General features: G+C 46.9%; 1 protein-coding gene across 1 annotated transcript; it reads right to left on the bottom strand.

Moving 5' to 3' along the window:
• Window positions 1-14,451: 14,451 nt before the first annotated feature.
• Ifitm3 (interferon induced transmembrane protein 3) lies at window positions 14,452-15,561 on the bottom strand. Its single transcript, NM_001136124.2, has 2 exons — window positions 15,261-15,561; window positions 14,452-14,754 (listed from the first exon to the last, which is right to left on the bottom strand). The coding sequence occupies exons 1-2, from the start codon at window positions 15,507-15,509 to the stop codon at window positions 14,590-14,592; spliced, it is 414 nt and encodes a 137-aa protein (NP_001129596.1). The 5' UTR covers window positions 15,510-15,561; the 3' UTR covers window positions 14,452-14,589.
• Window positions 15,562-17,067: the final 1,506 nt, after the last annotated feature.

Here is a 17,067-nt window from a genome sequence, read left to right on the forward strand (position 1 = left end):
GATGTAGCTGGCCTGTCCAGTTCCTGAAACTGAGTTCTCTCTTTCTGAATCACTGTTGGACTCCCATAGAGAATTGCTTTAGCAAATGCAGGCGGCCATCTCTGAGACAGGAAACCTGCACATGGAAACTGGCTTCATAGAGAGGATCATGGAAGCAGGGCATTTGTGAGACATTTGGGCAAGAAGATTCTTTCTTCTTGTATGGGAGGGGATGCAGGAAAGAAACTGCTGACATGACTGATCTGCTATTTTTTTCTCCATCTTTATTAACTTGGGTATTTCTTATTTACATTTCGATTGCTATTCTCTTTCCCGGTTTCCAGGCCAACATCCCCCAAACCTTCCCCCTTCCCTTCTCTATGGGTGTTCCCCTCCCCATCCTCCCCCCATTACCACCTTCCCCACAACAATCACATTCACTGGGGGCTCACTCTTAGCAGGACCAAGGGCTTCCTCTTCCACTGGTGCTCTTACTAGGCTATTCATTGCTACCTATGTGGTTGGAGCCCAGGGTCAGTCCATGTATAGTCTTTGGGTAGTGGCTTAGTCCCTGGAAGCTCTGGTTGCTTGGTATTGTTTTTCATATGGGGCCTCCAGCCCCTTCAAGCTCCTTCAGTCCTTTCTAAGATTCCTTCAACGGGGGTCCTGTTCTCAGTTCAGTGGTTTGCTGCTGGCATTCGCCTATGTATTTGCTGTATTCTGGCTGTGTCTCTCAGGAGAGATCTACATCCGGTTCCTGTCAGCCTGCACTTCTTTGCTTCATCCATCTTATCTAATTGGGTGGCTGTATATGTATGGGCCACATGTGGAGCAGGCTCTGAATGGGTGTTCCTTCTGCCTCTGTTCTAAACTTTGCCTCTCTATTCCCTCCCAAGGGTATTCTTGTTCCCCTTTTAAAGAAGGAGTGAAGCATTCACATTTTGGTCATCCTTCTTGAGCTTCATGTGTTCTATGCATCTAGGGTAATTCAAGCATTTGGGCTAATATCCACTTATCAATGAGTGCATACCATGTGTGTTTTTTTGTGATTGGGTTACCTCACTCAGGATGGTATTTTCCAGTTACATCCATTTGTCTATGAATTTCATAAAGTCATTGTTTTTGATAGCTGAGTAATATTCCATTGTGTAGATGTACCACATTTTCTGTATCCATTCCTCTGTTGAAGGGCATCTGGGTTCTTTCCAGCTTCTGGCTATTATAAATAAGGCTGCTATGAACATAGTGGAGCACGTGTCTTTTTTATGTGTTGGGGCATCTTTTGGGTATATGCCCAGGAGAGGTATAGCTGGGTCCTCAGGTAGTTCAATGTCCAATTTTCTGAGGAACCTCCAGACTGATTTCCAGAATGGTTGTACCAGTCTGCAATCCCACCAACAATGTAGAAGTGTTCCTCTTTCTCCACATCCTTGCCAGCATCTGCTATCACCTGAGTTTTTGATCTTAGCTATTCTCACTGGCGTGAGGTGAAATCTCAGGGTTGTTTTGATTTGCATTTCCCTTTTGACTAAAGATGTTGAACATTTCTTTAGGTGTTTCTCAGCCATTTGGCATTCCTCAGCTGTGAATTCTTTGTTTAGCTCTGAACTCCATTTTTTAATAGGGTTATTTGTCTCCCTGCAGTCTAACTTCTTGAGTTCTTTGTATATTTTGGATATGAGCCCTCTATCAGTTGTAGGATTGGTAAAGATCTTTTCCCAATCTGTTGGTTGCCATTTTGTCCTAACCACAGTGTCCTTTGTTTTACAGAAGCTTGACTGATCTGCTATTAGGGGGAAAGATTTTATTGTGAATCCAGAGGCATCCGGAAGAGTCCAGAGCAGAGAGCAAAGAGAGCAGTCTGGATATGGCCAAGGAAGCAGGAGAGAGCAGTGGAGATAGTAAGAGACAGAGACTAGCAAGAGATAGCAAATAGTGAGAGAAGAAAGAGTAAAGAGAATCACAAGAGAGGATACAAGAGGAGGTGCCAGGGTATAAGGATGAGAAGCTGCAGGGAGGGAGGCTTATGAACTGGAAGGAGTTTAGGGTAGTGGACATGAGAAGGGCTGAACCAATAGATGGATAATTACTCACAACCCTTCAAATGGAAGGCATCCAAACCACATTGAAAGTGATCCCGTAGTGACTGTAGTATAGGTCTCTTAAGGGTACATACCCATGCTTAGTGCATATGTGTGACCAGAAAGTGTTCTAGAGCCTTAGTTCATGATACAGTAGCAACATCCTAATTGCATCATCAAGCAGTTTTAACCATAAAAGCACCTCATTGCTGCTGTAAAATTATAAAAAAGGGGGGAGGCTATCTTTTATCCTGCACTAGGTCTGGTGCCTTGGTGCCCCAAGACATCTGTTGTATATCTTCATCTCAGTCAGCAAAGCGTCTCACCTGCTTTGCTCCATCCCATATCACACTGCCAATGGCTACTCTCTGAGCCTGGCAACAATCTCTCTACCCATCTAGTTTCCAAAGCAGGTTGCCACCACGCCAGACATACACATCCCAATTTCATGGCAGCCTAGTGCCTCCAGTCACCACACACTCTTTTAAACTTAAATTGCCACATGAAAGAACACACAACACAATAACCTCTGACCCAATTGATAAGATATAATTGCCTACTAGACAAAGCCCTGTACACATCCATCTCTTAAAAATATTCATAACAACCTGTAAATGTGCAGAGAGGAATCTTAACATCCTCCTCCATGTTCTCTCCACTGCTTCTCCCTCTTGTTCCAGTCTCCTTCTCCCTGTAAAACTTTTCTCCCACCCATCCTTCTTTCTCATCCAATAACAGGCCTCATTCTATCTTGTACCTGCCTTCACCTGTGTAATGACATCATCCTACATGTTGTGACCACTGGTAAACACAACTACCAAGACTTAGCTGCCATTTTCCTTGGTTCTCTCAAATCTAACTTCTTGCCTATGGAGTATCATCCTCTCTTCACTCTTTTCATGACCAGATGTAGGTTGTGGTAGTTAGTGAAGGTCTTCAGCCTTAGATGAGGAAAGGTTAGATCAGGTGAGTCTATGTCAAGTCAGTGTATGCTATAGTTCAGAACAAAAAATGTCTCTTTAATCAAATAGGAAGGCCCTGTTTCCAGGAGCAGGAAGATGAAGGAAAAGGAGGTGGAGGAGGAAGAGGAGGAGGAGGAGGAGGAGGAGGAGGAGGAGGAGGAGGAGGAGGAGGAGGAGGAGGAGCCACAGAGCCATCAACAACCATTATCAGAACATGGACTCAGATGGCTAAATGTACCTTTCTTGACTTAGTCTTCAGGAAGTATGGGGCTGGAAAGGCATGCAACTGGAGGAGTTAGTCTAGAACAAGAGTGAAGTCGAAATGTGTCCAAACCATAAAACTCTCATCCTGAGACCAACGTGGGTAGAATTGTTCCCTTCTTGCTCTGGGCCTGTATGGCCCCCATGTCTGCCACCCTTGAGATAGTCACATAGCACGGTGGTCAAATTACAGGTTAAACTTTCTCTTTCCCTATAAGGACGTGTTGAGCAAGTACCCGGATTTCCTTTTCATGCAAATGAAGCATTCTCTGCACCTCAGCCCTGGCCAATGATGTCACTTACCCGAAAACCCCTACCCACTCCCCAAGGTTTATATAGTCCTTGTTCAATCCCAATCAAGAGAACTGTTTAGAAGGGACAATTTGCAATTTCATTTGGAATAACAAAAAAACCCAGGATAGTAAAAACTATCCTCAACAATAAAAGAACTTCTGGGGGAATCACCATCCCTGACCTCAAGCAGTATTACAGAGCAATAGTGATAAAAACTATATGGTATTGGTACAGAGACAGGCAGGTAGATCAATGGAATAGAATTGAAGACCCAGAAATGAACCCACACACTTATGGGCACTTGATTTTTGACAAAGAAGCCAAACCATCCAATGGAAAAAAGATAGCATTTTCAGCAAATGGTGCTGGTTCAACCGGAGGTCAGCATGTAGAAGAATGCAGATCGATCCATGCTTATCACCCTGTACAAAACTTAACTCCAAGTGGATCAAGGACCTCCACATCAAACCAGATACACTCAAACTAATAGAAGAAAAAGTGGGGAAAAGTCTCGAATACATGCGCACTGGGGAAATTTTCCTGAACAGAACACCAATGGCTTATGCTCAAAGATCAAGAATCGGGCTGGAGAGATGGCTCAGTGGTTAAGAGCACTGACTGCTCTTCCAGAGGTCCTGAGTTCAAATCCCAGCAACCACATGGTGGCTCACAACCATCTGTAATGAGGTCTGATGCCCTCTTCTGGTGTGTCTGAAGACAGCTACAGTGTACTCATATACATAAAATAAATAAATCTTTAAAAAAAAAAAAGATCAAGAATCAACAAATGGGACCTCATAAAACTGCAAAGCTTCTGTAAGGCAAAGGACACTATCATTAGGACAAAACGGCAAGCAACCAATTGGGAAAAGATTTTTACCAATCCTACATTGGGTAATGGGCTCATATCCAATATATACAAAGAACTCAAGAAGTTAGACTGCAGGGAGACAAATAACCCTATTAAAAAATGGAGTTCAGAGCTAAACAAAGAATTCACAGCTGAGGAATGCCAAATGGCTGAGAAGTACCTGAAGAAATGTTCAACATCCTTAGTCATCAGGGAATGCAAATCAAAACAACCCTGAGATCCACCTCACACCAGTCAGAATGACTAAGATCAAAAACTCAGGTGACGTTGGGGATTTAGCTCAGCGATAGAGCGCTTGCCTAGCGAGCGCAAGGCCCTAGGTTCGGTCCCCAGCTCCGGAAAAAAAAAAAAAAAAAAGGACAAAAACTCAGGTGACAACAGATGCTGGCAAGGATGTGGAGAAAGAGGAACATTCCTCCATTGTTGGTGGAATTGCAAGCTGGTACAACTACTCTGGAAATCAGTCTGGAGGTTGCTCAGAAAACTGGACATTGCATTACCTGAGGACCCAGCTATACCACTACTGGGCATATATCCAAAAGGTACTCCAACGTACAACAAAGACACATGCTCCACTATGTTCATAGCAGCCTTATTTATAATAGGGAGAAGTTGGAAAGAACCCAGATGCCCTTCAACAGAGGAATGGATACAGAAAATGTGGTACATCTACACAATGGAATATTACTCAGCTTTTAAAAACCAATGACTTCATGAAATTCATAGGCAAATGGATGGAACTAGGAAATACCATCCTGAGTGAGGTAACCCAATCACAAAAAAACACACATGATATGCATTCACTGATAAGTGGATATTAGCCCAAAAGCTCGGATTACCCAAGCTAATTAACAGACCACATGAAGCTCAAGAAGAAGGACGACCAAAGTGTGGATGCTTCAGTCCTTCTTAGAAGGGGGAACAAAAATATTCATAGGAGGAGATATGGAGACAACATGTAGAGCAGAGACTGCAGGAATGGCCATTTAGAGACTGCCCCACCTGGGGATTCAGCTCATATACATACAGCCACCAAACCCAGACCATATTGTTAATACCAAGTAGTGCATGCTGACAGGAGCCTGAATTAGCTATCTCCTGTGAGGCTCTGCCAGAGCATGACAAATAGAGAGGTGATTGCTTGCAGCCAACCATTGAATGGAGAACAGGGTCCCTGTTGAAGGAGTTAGAGAAAGGATTGAAGGAGCTGAAGGGGCTTGCAACCCCATAAAAACAGTAATACTAACTAACCAGAGCTCCCGGGGACTAAACCACCACCAAAAGGGTACACGTGGACAGACCCATGGCTCCAGCTGCATATGTAGCCGAGAATGGTCTTGTTGGGCACCAATGGGAGGAGAAGCCCTTGGTCCTGTCAAGGCTGGACCCCTCAGTATAGGGGAATGTCAGGGTACTGAGGCAGGAAGGGGTGGGTGCTTGGGTGGGGGATCACCGTCATACATGGGATAGGGGGTTTTGGACAGGAAACCAGAAAAGGGGATAACATTTGAAATGTAAATTTAAAAAAGTATCCTATAAAAAGAGAGGGGGGTGCTGTTTCACTGAAAACTGTTCTGGAAAGACTATTTCTTCCCCACTCACACCAGTTGAGATCCTGGTAACCCACCTTTCTGCTCAGTTAAGCTTCACTCTTTCCAGTCCTACCCTGCCTGGTTAAGCCTCATTCCTTCTGGTCCAGCCCAGTGCACTACGGTGCCTGGATACCTGGAGGGCAGAAGCAGACCCAGGCTGGCAAAGGAGGTAGTTTGCATTCTACATAGCCTGGGGTCAAACAGTGCTGAAAGAGATGACCTTTTACCTTATCCCCTTCTTCAGAAGGTTTCCATGTCCTTGAAGGATAAGCCTTGAAGTGAGGAAGTAGCCGTTCCTGAAGGGGCCTGTTTTGTGCCTAGGCCTTGATTCCTATCTTGGGATTCTGTGAGACCAAAGAGCGAGAGTTCAGTCCCTATCCCCAAAGCTGCAAAAGGGGCACGTGGGCTGCCTGTGCTTACCCTGAAGTGTTCTTCTAGGGTAGGGAGAGCTGATGAAACAGCGGTTTCCCCCTTAGTTCCAAGTGCTGGGGTGGAACTGCAATGTTGTCTACTGGTCTGTGAGGGACAACTGCTACTGAGGCCACTTGTAGCAAGAACGTTTTCCCTGGGAGACATGAATAAACATTTATCCCCTCCTTACTGGACTTCAATGACCAATCAAAGTACAATTCCATCCAAGTCTAATCTGGTGAACCAAAAAGATTCTTGTTGGGGCTGGAGGGATGGCTCAGTGCTCTAACCTCTTCCAGAGGTCCTGAGTTCAAATCCCAGCAACCACATGGTGGCTCACGACCATCTGTAATGGGATCTGGTGCCCTCTTCTGGTGTGTGAAGACAGCTACAGTGTACTTATAATAAATAAATCTTAAAAAAAAAAGATTCTTGTTGATTATTTAACATAGGTAAGGAATTACTTTAAAAGCAAAGATTATTCCAAAGCAGCCCCCCCCCCCCAAAATAAAAGTCTTATCCTGCAACTTCCATAGCCACACTGGCGGAGTGCCCCTCCAATTAACTTCTTCCAATCTCTATATACTCTTTCACCTCCTGAGACCCCAAGGCCATGTGCAACTATGGCAGAATCACAGCTGGCACAGAGGAGCAAGACCTGGTATCTAGACTCTCCCGTGAGGTTCCAGTGACCCTCCCCACCCTCTCCTACTGTGAAGGATTCTCAACAGTCAATTAACCAAATTCAAATTCCAGAGGAAGCATCACATTTGACATGGTTAGGGTTTTACTGCTGTGAAGACACTATGGCCAAGGCAACTCTGATTAAGGACAGTATTTAAGTGGGGCTGGCTTACAGGTTCAGAGGTTCAGTCCATTATCATCAAGTTGGGAACATGGCAGTGTCCATGCAGATGTGGGGCTAGAGGAGCTGAGAGCTCTACACCTTCATCTGAAGGTTGACAGGAGATGACTGGCTTCCAGGCAGCTAGCATGAGGTCTTAAAGCCCACACCCACAGTGACACATTTCCTCCAAAAGGGCCTCACCTACTCCAACAAGGCCATACTTCCTAATAATGCCACTCCCTGGGTCAAGCATATTCAAACCACCACAACATTCCATGACCGAGAGGAAACAGAAGTGTTTTATAATGTCAAGGGGTTATTCAGCCCTATCTCATGGGTCATATGTGTGGTGTCAACTGAGATACAGGCTGCCAACTTGCTAAGTAGTAAATTTTAAAGAACTAGTTCTCTCTTCTCTCTTCTCTCTTCTCTCTCTCTCTTCTCCTCTCTCTCTCTCTCTCTCTCTCTCTCTCTCTCTCTCTCTCTCTCTCTCTCTCTCAACAGTTAGGGCCAAGCATCTAATTCATAGAGAATTAAATTCCTATAGTATGAATAAGATGTCCTCCATATTCCCCATATTCACATACATTGAATAATTGATCCCCAATTGGTGGCTAACAGGAGACAGATGTCTCCCTCTGCTTCTTGCTGTGGACTGAGATGTGAGCTCTCAGCTTGTGCTCCAGCCAACACACCTGCAACTTGCTACCACACTCTCTCATTATAATAGACTCTGGAATGTTCTTATGTTCTTTTTTTTTTTTTTTCCTATTCTTTTTTTTTTTTTTTTTTCGAGCTGGGGACCGAACCCAGGGCCTTGTGCTTGCTAGGCAAGCGCTCTACCACTGAGCCAAATCCCCAACCCCGACTCTGGAATGTTCTTAATGCTCTGGAACCATAAGCCAAATAAATCCTTCCTTCCATAAGTTGCCTTGATCAAAGTTCATGAGGATCCTTCAAGGCTTCAACAGGACTGATTCAAAGAGATGCCAAGAAACCAGGATGAGAACAATCTGGGTTTTTCGTTCATTCCTACATCCCACACTCAGGATTTTAGAACCGAACTCCATAATGTCACTCCTGGGTTGGAGGTGGGGTCATTGCAAAGCCCGATGTCAGGAGGCACAGAAGATCCCACAGTAGCTTTCAGGACTCTGGTTGTTAAGATAGTACATCTAGGGGAGGGCAGGAGGCCTAGAAGTCATATTCTCTCAGCCTCTCCCTCGTCCATCCAGCCATGCAATGAAATTTGAAATGCTGGCTCCACACAAGGTTGCTAAAGAGGATAAAGTATCAAATGAATTGTGTGTCCTTCACCACAAGGGGAACTTCCTTGTTTCTAACAGTCACCCAGCTCCCTCATTGTTTTTGCAGGAAAGTCATGTGTTCCTACAGACTTTGTGTGTGTGTGTGTGTGTGTGTGTGTGTGTGTGTGTGTGTGTGTGAGAGAGAGAGAGAGAGAGAGAGAGAGAGAGAGAGAGAGGAGGGGGAGTGGGTTCATAGTTTGTTTTTCTTGCAGAGATAAGCATTGTGACCAAAAGCAATTTGGGGATTGTCTTACCTTTTTATTGCTGGGATAAGACACTATGGCCAAGGCAACTTTGGTGTGGACGATCACTGCTGCTTGACAGAGGTCCAGCGCATCGACATGGCAGACCACAATTCTCTACCATCCTTGACTCTCACTCATCTTTGATGAGTCTCACTGTGTGTTAAGGGAGTTTCCTTACACTTTTCTCCTTCAGGATATTTTGCATGAGCTTTGGCAGAGGGTGTGTACAATGGCAGTCTCTCTAAACAAAATCACTCTTTGGCAAAGGTCTCCACCGCAGTGGAACCACGCAGAGTGATCACTCTGCCTACTCCTACACAGGAATCCCTATTGTGCCCCACTGTTTGCACCAAGCATAGAGAAGTTAAAAATTTACTCACTGAAAGATGGTGCCAGAAATTCTTGGGTGCATTCGGTCTGGAGGGTGAAAGCACACAATCGAGAGAAACAATGGACCCAGACCTGAGGCCTTGGCAGTTGAGGTGAGAGTTCAGTTAGTAAGTATAGAACAGTGCCCAGCATTGACTCCCTGGTACAGGACTTACAGGAGGAATGGCAAGGCTGGTGTGCCCCATGAGAAGCAGATCCTGATGAGAAGGTAGACTGGCTTGGTCCCCCTCTGCCATGGACAGCAGCAGGCACTGAAGGAATCAGGATGGTTTGGCCAATGGAAAAAGAGTAAGATGCCAGGCTCTTCCCTTGGGGAGCTCAGGAGGAGGACGGGCCGTGTTGTGAGACTGAGACACAAAGGAACAGGACTAGGAGACGATGTTATTTGTTATTATGCTACCTGGTGCAAATGCTGCCTCATGCATGTCTCTGAGGAATGAGAGCTGCTCTCATGGGACTCAGTGTCTGGCACCCCCCTGACCACAAAGGCTGACCGCAAAGGCTGAGAGACTGAAAGAGGAAATGGAAAAGGGGCACCTGGTGGGGTTACTGAACCTTATTAAACAATGGGGACTTAGATGCTTGGGGAACTTACTGCTTTTGCTTCAAAGAAAAAATATGGTAATAAGGTTAATGACCTCTTTCATTCTGGATGTTGGAAAATGGGCTAAAATGGGTTAAAAAAAATCCATAGAGAGATCATATATTTCTTGGAGTCATTAAGTCTCCATTCAATATTGCTTACGGCTAGCTAGTATACAAATGTAGAGTATTAAAGGTGTATTCAATAAACACAGCTATCTTTTTTTTTTTATTAACTTGAGTATTTCTTATATACATTTCGAGTGTTATTCCCTTTCCCAGTTTCCGAGCAAACATCCCCCTCCCCCCTCCCCTTCTTTATGGGTGTTCCCCTCCCCATCCTCCCCCACTTGTGGCCCTCCCCCCAAGAATCTAGTTCACTGGGGGTTCGGTCTTAGCAGGACCCAGGGCTTCCCCTTCCACTGGTGCTCTTACTAGGATATTCATTGCTACCTATGAGGTCAGAGTCCAGGGTCAGTCCATGTATAGTCTTTAGGTAGTGGCTTAGTCCCTGGAAGCTCTGGTTGCTTGGCATTGTTGTACATATGGGGTCTCGAGCCCCTTCAAGCTCTTCCAGTTCTTTCTCTGATTCCTTCAACAGAGGTCTTATTCTCAATTCAGTGGTTTGCTGCTGGCATACGCCTCTGTGTTTGCTGTATTCTGGCTGTGTCTCTCAGGAGAGATCTACATCCGGCTCCTGTCGGCCTGCACTTCTTTGCTTCATCCATCTTGTCTAATTGGATGGCTGTATATGCATGGGCCACATGTGGGGCAGGCTCTGAATGGGTGTTCCTTCTGCCTCTGTTCTAAACTTTGCCTCTCTATTCCCTCCCAAGGGTATTCTTGTTCCCCTTTTAAAGAAGGAGTGAAGCATTCACATTTTGATCATCCGTCTTGAGTTTCATTTGTTCTAGGCATCTAGGGTAATTCAGGCATCTGGGCTAATAGCCACTTATCAATGAGTGCATACCATGTAAACACAGCTATCTTGATACACCCTCAGATCATATCAGACTTCTCCCTTGCAAACTGCAAACCTCCTTTTCTGGACTTCAGCACAACTTTAAAATGAAGTGTTTACTTTAGGGCTCACGGTTCCAGAGGGCCAGAGACCATTACTATCATAGCAGAAACATGGCAGCAGTCAAGTAGGCATGGCATTGGAACAGGGGTTGGGGGCTCACAAGGGAAAGAGAGAGGAGAGGGAGAGAGGGAGAGAGGGAGAGAGGGAGAGAGGGAGGGAGGGAGGGAGAGAGAGAGAGAGAGAGAGAGAGAGAGAGAGGCCTTGAAATAGCAAAGCTTACTTCACCCTCCAGTGACAAACCTCTTCCACCAAGGCCACACCTCCTAGTCCTTCCCAAACCATTCTACCAACTAGGGGCCAATTATTCAAATATATGAACCTCAGGAGCTATTCTCACTGAAACCACCACAGGGAGGAAAAGGTTTATTTGTCTTATAGGTTACAGTCTGTCACTAGGAGAAACTAAGGCAGGAACTCAGGGTAGGAACAAATGCAGAGAACACATAGGAACACTGCTTACAGGTTCATTTCCATGGCTTACTCAGCCTGCTTCTTAAATAGCCAGGAATACCCACCCTGGCAGGGCCCTCACATATAAATCACTCATCAAGAAAATGTGAGGTTGGAGAGATGGCTCAGCAGTTAATACCACTGGCTGCTCTTCCAGAAGACCTGGGTTTGATTCCCAGCACACATGGAGCCGCTAACAACCGCTCGTAACTCCAGCTATAGGGGTCCAACACCCTCTTCTGTGCTCCACGGACATTGCACACATGTGGTACACAGACATACATACAGGTTGACAATCAGACTAACCTGCAGCAAGTCAGCCCAGGAAAGGGCAGGGGATGGCCCTCCCATGAATGTAGGCTTCAGGCTAGTTTCATTGTCACTTTGATACAAATTAGGGTCATTTTGGAAGTGGGAAGTGCATTTGAGAAAATATATCTATCAGACTGGCCTGTGGTTCATTTTCTTAATTGATGACTAGTTTTGGGTAGTGTTATGTCAACTTGACACAAGTTCTGAAAGGAGGGAACCTCAATTGAGAAACTGCTGCCCTAAGACCCAGATGTAAAGCATTTTTAAAATTAGTGATTGACAGGGGAAGGTTGACTGCTGGGCTGGTAGTCCTGGTTCTATAAGAAAAAAAGCTGAGAAAGCCATGGGGAGCAAGCCGGTAAGCAACAGCCTTCCACGGCCTCTACATCAGCTCCTGCTTCCAAGTTCTTACCCTGTATGAGTTCCCATCCTGATTTCCTCAAATGAAGAACAGTGTGGAGGTTTGCATAAAGATGGCATTTGTGGACTTGTATGTTTGAATGCTTGGCCTTATTAGGAAGTGTGGCCCATTGGAACAGGTTTGGCTTTGTTGGAAGTGGTGTGTCACTAAGAAATTGTGGGACCTCAACTCAGTTCCCTTCCTGCTGCCTGCCTATCTGGATGTAGAACTCTCCAGAACCTCGTCTGCCAACCTGCTGTCACACTTTCTGCCATGATGATGATGGACTAAATCTCTGAGATTGTAAGCAAGCCTCAATGAGAAGTTTTTCTTTATAAGACTTGCCGTGGTGATGGTGTCTCGTCACAGCAATAAAACATTAAGACAAACAGTGGTGTGGGACTGTAAGCCAAATCAACCCTTTCCTCCCCAAGTTGCTTTGGCCATGCTGTTTCACCACTGCAATGGTTACCCTAAAGCAATGACTGATGTCACAGGGCCCAACTCCCCGGGAATGGTACCCACCCCTGAAAAGGGGCTCCTGGCCGGTATAAGAACGTGCACTGAGCAAGGCGTGGGGAGCAAGCCAGCAAACAGTGCTCCTCCAAATAAAAGTTGCTTTTGGTCATAGTGTTTTACCACAGCAGTAGAAACCCTAACTAAGACAGAGGTGCTCTAGGCATGGAAGAGACTGTGTGGGGCCTGGCTATGGCTCTGAACAAGGACCACGAGATGCTGTGACTGTTTTACCTCAGTTGAAAAGACTTCCAAGGCCCCCAAAAGCTCCCCTTCCCTAAGCAGAGTTGTGGGCTAGGTCAATTTTTAACCAGGGTTTTGTACAGAAAACTTGCCTGTCCCTCAGCAACTCCTGTTAGCCTTGCCCAGTCCCCAGGATCATCTTCCATCAGATACTGCAGTAACGGAGCAGAAGCCCAGCACTGCCCTCTCTGCCCTGAGAGCTTCCGTCCCCTTTAAGGTCTTCTGTAAAGGAGGTAAGGTTTGACCCTTGACAACCAGGAAAAAATGTCAGGACAAGACGTCTTAAAACAGTAAGTTTGTTAAGTACTAAGATAGGAACCAGGCAGGGGTGGCATACATCTTTAATTTCAGCCCTCGGGAAGCAGAGACAGACAGATCTCAGAGTTCGAGGCCAGCCTGATCTACAGAGTATGTTCCAGGACAGGCAGGGCTACACAGTGAAACAAACAAACAAACAAACAAACAAAAACCCAGGAAGTATTATGACACGCATGAAGGCAATTTTGGCTTTATCAAGTTTCTTAACTCTCAGTGAAGAAGACAGAATAGATCTCTATCCTGCTTCCTTTGTACCCCTTTAGTACTCAACCAATCCCCAATAAGGCAAGATCCCTTTATAAAAGTGTGTTCTGGGAAACCATAGCTGCTTGCCCCAGAGGGAGGTCTCCTACCAGCAGAGGAACCTTATTTTATTCACCTTCCCTTCCTCAGAGTTAGCCTGTAACCACATTTGCCAAACCTTCTTTCCACACACCCTCCTTTAACTTGCAAAAGAAACCCAAATCCTTTAACTTGCAAAAGTGCCCCCACTCCTTTCTACCCACCACGCCCACTCCCAATTCCTGGCTGTAACCGTGACAGCGCCTCCCCCCACCCAAGGTACTTCAGATCCATCGTGCTGCCCTGGCTATTGTGGTGACATTAAAACCCACCACAATGGTTTAGGAGGACAAATGGAGTCCAATAGACACAGGGAGAAGACCCAGGCAACTCTTGAGGTGCTTGCCTCTGGGAACCAGAAATAAGTGTCCTTGGAAAGGCACCCGTGAGATGAATGATTCACCCCAGCACTAACAGAGACAGACAGCGCTGATCCATCCCCGGGAGACTCATAAACTCAATGCACCTAAGTGAAGTGGAAATGTGGGTCCTAGGACCGGACCGCCTCGTCCCAAGGGCATGATTGGCACTCTCCCTTAGCAGATAGGGTCAGGGAATGGGTGGGGGGATGTAGAAGTGTCATCTGGCCACATATATGCAGAATGCCGGCAGGGGGCTCCAGGGCAAACCGGGAATTAACTGCAACGCTGCTATGGGACCAGCAGGGGACACCAGGCCCCCACCACAGCACCCTGCGAATCCTGGAAAGCCCACATGAAGAACAAGGACCCAGGCCTGCTCCTCCACTTCTGAACTGGACTGGGTGCCCTGGAGATATAGAGCCAGGGTCAGATGAAGCTTCGGTTCTCCCTGCCTGGAGCAGCCAAAATACCCCTCAGGACTTTGGCCAGTAAATGTCCACAACGGTAGGTCAGAAACTACCGCCAAATTGAGGATAGCCTACATGCCCACCTCAGAGCGAGGAAGATTGAGGGGTAGGATGAATAAAAGCAGCCCAAGGATGATGGCTATCAAGTGCGTTTTATTGAATCCATTGTGGATAGATGAGTGTTACACCTGCGTGTCGGGAGGGGCAGAGGGGCAAGGAGGGATGCAGCTGCAGATGGTGGAGCACGTCAGGATCAGAAACCAGAATCCTCTATCAAGTCTGGAGACGAGGAGCATTAAGAGCAATGATGACGACAGTAACAATAGTGATAATGACCATGAGGATGCTGAGGACCAGGGAGCTGATGTTCAGGCATTTGGCAGTGGATGCGTAGGCCTGGGCTCCAGTCATATCACCCACCATCTTCCGATCCCTAGACTGGAGCAGAGCACATAGATAGATGGTCAGTGGCCCTGGAGCTGATAGGCAAATGCTCTGACAGTTTTCCTGTCATACTCCCTGTGGACTGCATCTCCCCGACTTAGGTCAGGAACATTTTACATACTCTGATCATCCGGGAGGCCCTAGCACTTGTTGTTCAGCCCTCCATGGACTATTGAATCTCCGGAGCACTTTCCACACAGGCCAGCCTCCCAGTCTGTAAGGTGAAGGGGCACTATAGGCATTCCTCTCGACTGCACTAGGAAAGTCTGACTCCAGAATCCCCAGGCAGCCTCACCCTGCATCTGCACGGGAGAGTCTTTAAGACACACACACACACACACACACACACACACACACACACACACGCACATACCCCACAGAAGGAAGAATGCACACAAACTTATTTTAAACAAAGGACACACATGGGGCCATCTGGGTTGATGGACTTCAGGCTCACACACACCTCCTTACACCATCACCCCCACCTCTAGCACACTCACCTTCACAGAGTAGGCATAGGCAATGAAGCCCAGGCAGCAGAAGTTCATGAAGAGCGTATTGAACAGGGACCAGACCACATGGTCAGGCACAGAGACCTCTCTGGGCATGTTGATCACGGTAGTTCTGACAGAAGCCGATCCGTGGGGTGCCCCCAGTTCAGACACCTCATATTCTTCCTTGATTCTTTCGTAGTTTGGGGGTTGTCCCCCAGTGGCAGCGTTCACGAAGGCTTGAGAAGTGTGGTTCATGGTACCGAGCAAAAGCAGCAGCGAAAGGTAGAGGAGAGTTCTGTGGCTCTGTCGGACTGTTCTCCAGCAGTTTCGGTTCTCAGAAGTTTCCTTTTCCTGAATTTTGGCTTAATGAAACTGGTCTGCGTTCTGAGAGGCGGGGATCTAAAAAGCCTGCGGATCAAATTACTCCAGGGCAGGATGTCAGGAAGGGTTGTGAATCAGGGGAACTTCCCGGCCAGGAATCCAAGTCAGGACTTGTCCCAGGGCCCAAACCTCGGTGCTTATGAGTGAGGGGTTCCTGGAGTCTACCAAGCTCATGCTAACAGCTGCAGATAGAACCTCACTATCCCTTATCAAAGTCCCAGCCAGGCCCCCAAAAACCCTCTATTCTCTCAGCGATAAAGAGTGCCCAGGGGCTGGGGATTTAGCTCAGTGGTAGAGCGCTTACCTAGGAAGCGCAAGGCCCTGGGTTCGGTCCCCAGCTCGGGGGGGGGGGGGGGGGGGGGGGGGGGGGAGTGCCCAGAGAGCCCACTGCACTCACTATGGAGGCCAGTTCTACTGGCTTCGGTTCAAGTTGACATTGGGGTGAACGGTACTTCTTGTTGTGTTTTATGAAAGGTAAGGAGGGAGAAGGAATATCTCTGGTAGATGTGTAGCCAGGTGTGGGGGGAGGGGGTGCCTCTGTGGGCCCATGCTGAAGCATCTCTACCCCCGAGGGACCAGCCACAGGACAAACAAGGACAGTATAGTAGAGAATAGAGTTTAATAAGGGCATGGGGAGGGGAGTTAAGAGGGTAGTAGAGACAGAAAGGCAGAGAGAGAGAGAGTAGAGCCAGCCATGAGCACTGGAGACAGAGGTGGTGGGGAATGGGGAGAGGAGGTGGAGCAGGAGGGAAAGGACAGAACTAGAACAAGAAAGCAAAAGAGAGAGGAGGGGGTGAACAACCCCTTTTAAAGTAAGTCAAGCACACCTGGCTGTTGCTGGATAACTGTGGGACGGAGCCTAGACAAAATGCTAACACTTCTCTGTGTTTCTTTTTGCCCTAAGCCAAGAACTAAATGGTCTTAAGTCACTTGGCTATGACCTCATGGTCCTGAGCTGGCATGTTTGTGCTATGCCAACTCTTTTCCCCTCTTGCCCTATCATAATTTATTAGTGCTAGTGGAATGGTCACCAAGGACCTCCGTCATGCCAGAGAAGCTTTCTCAAATGTATGGTGGGGTGAGGGCTGTGGCCAGGAAAGCCACTCCTGACCATACTGGAGGATTCAGTTTAGTGTCCTTCCCTGATAACTGGGAGGCCTGGCCTATCTTCTTTTGTTAGGAGTTGTACCCACATTCTATCTTGGTGGCTCTGTAAGGACCAGGCTACTAGACCTCCTGCAAGGAGCTCTGTAGCACCCATCCTTCCTAGAGCTGAGTCTTGGGGGCTGGGGATTCTCCAGTTTCCAGGTTCTACTCATTTCAGTATTTCTTGAGTTCTTCACAGGGACATCAGTGTCTCCGACAGACACCCCTCTTTGCAATCCTATTTGCTGGTGCTGGTTTAGTCAACATCTGTGAAAAAGTCATGGAC

This window comes from Rattus norvegicus, chromosome 1 (genome assembly GCF_036323735.1).
Source record: "Rattus norvegicus strain BN/NHsdMcwi chromosome 1, GRCr8, whole genome shotgun sequence".
Classification (NCBI taxonomy): Eukaryota; Metazoa; Chordata; class Mammalia; order Rodentia; family Muridae; genus Rattus; species Rattus norvegicus.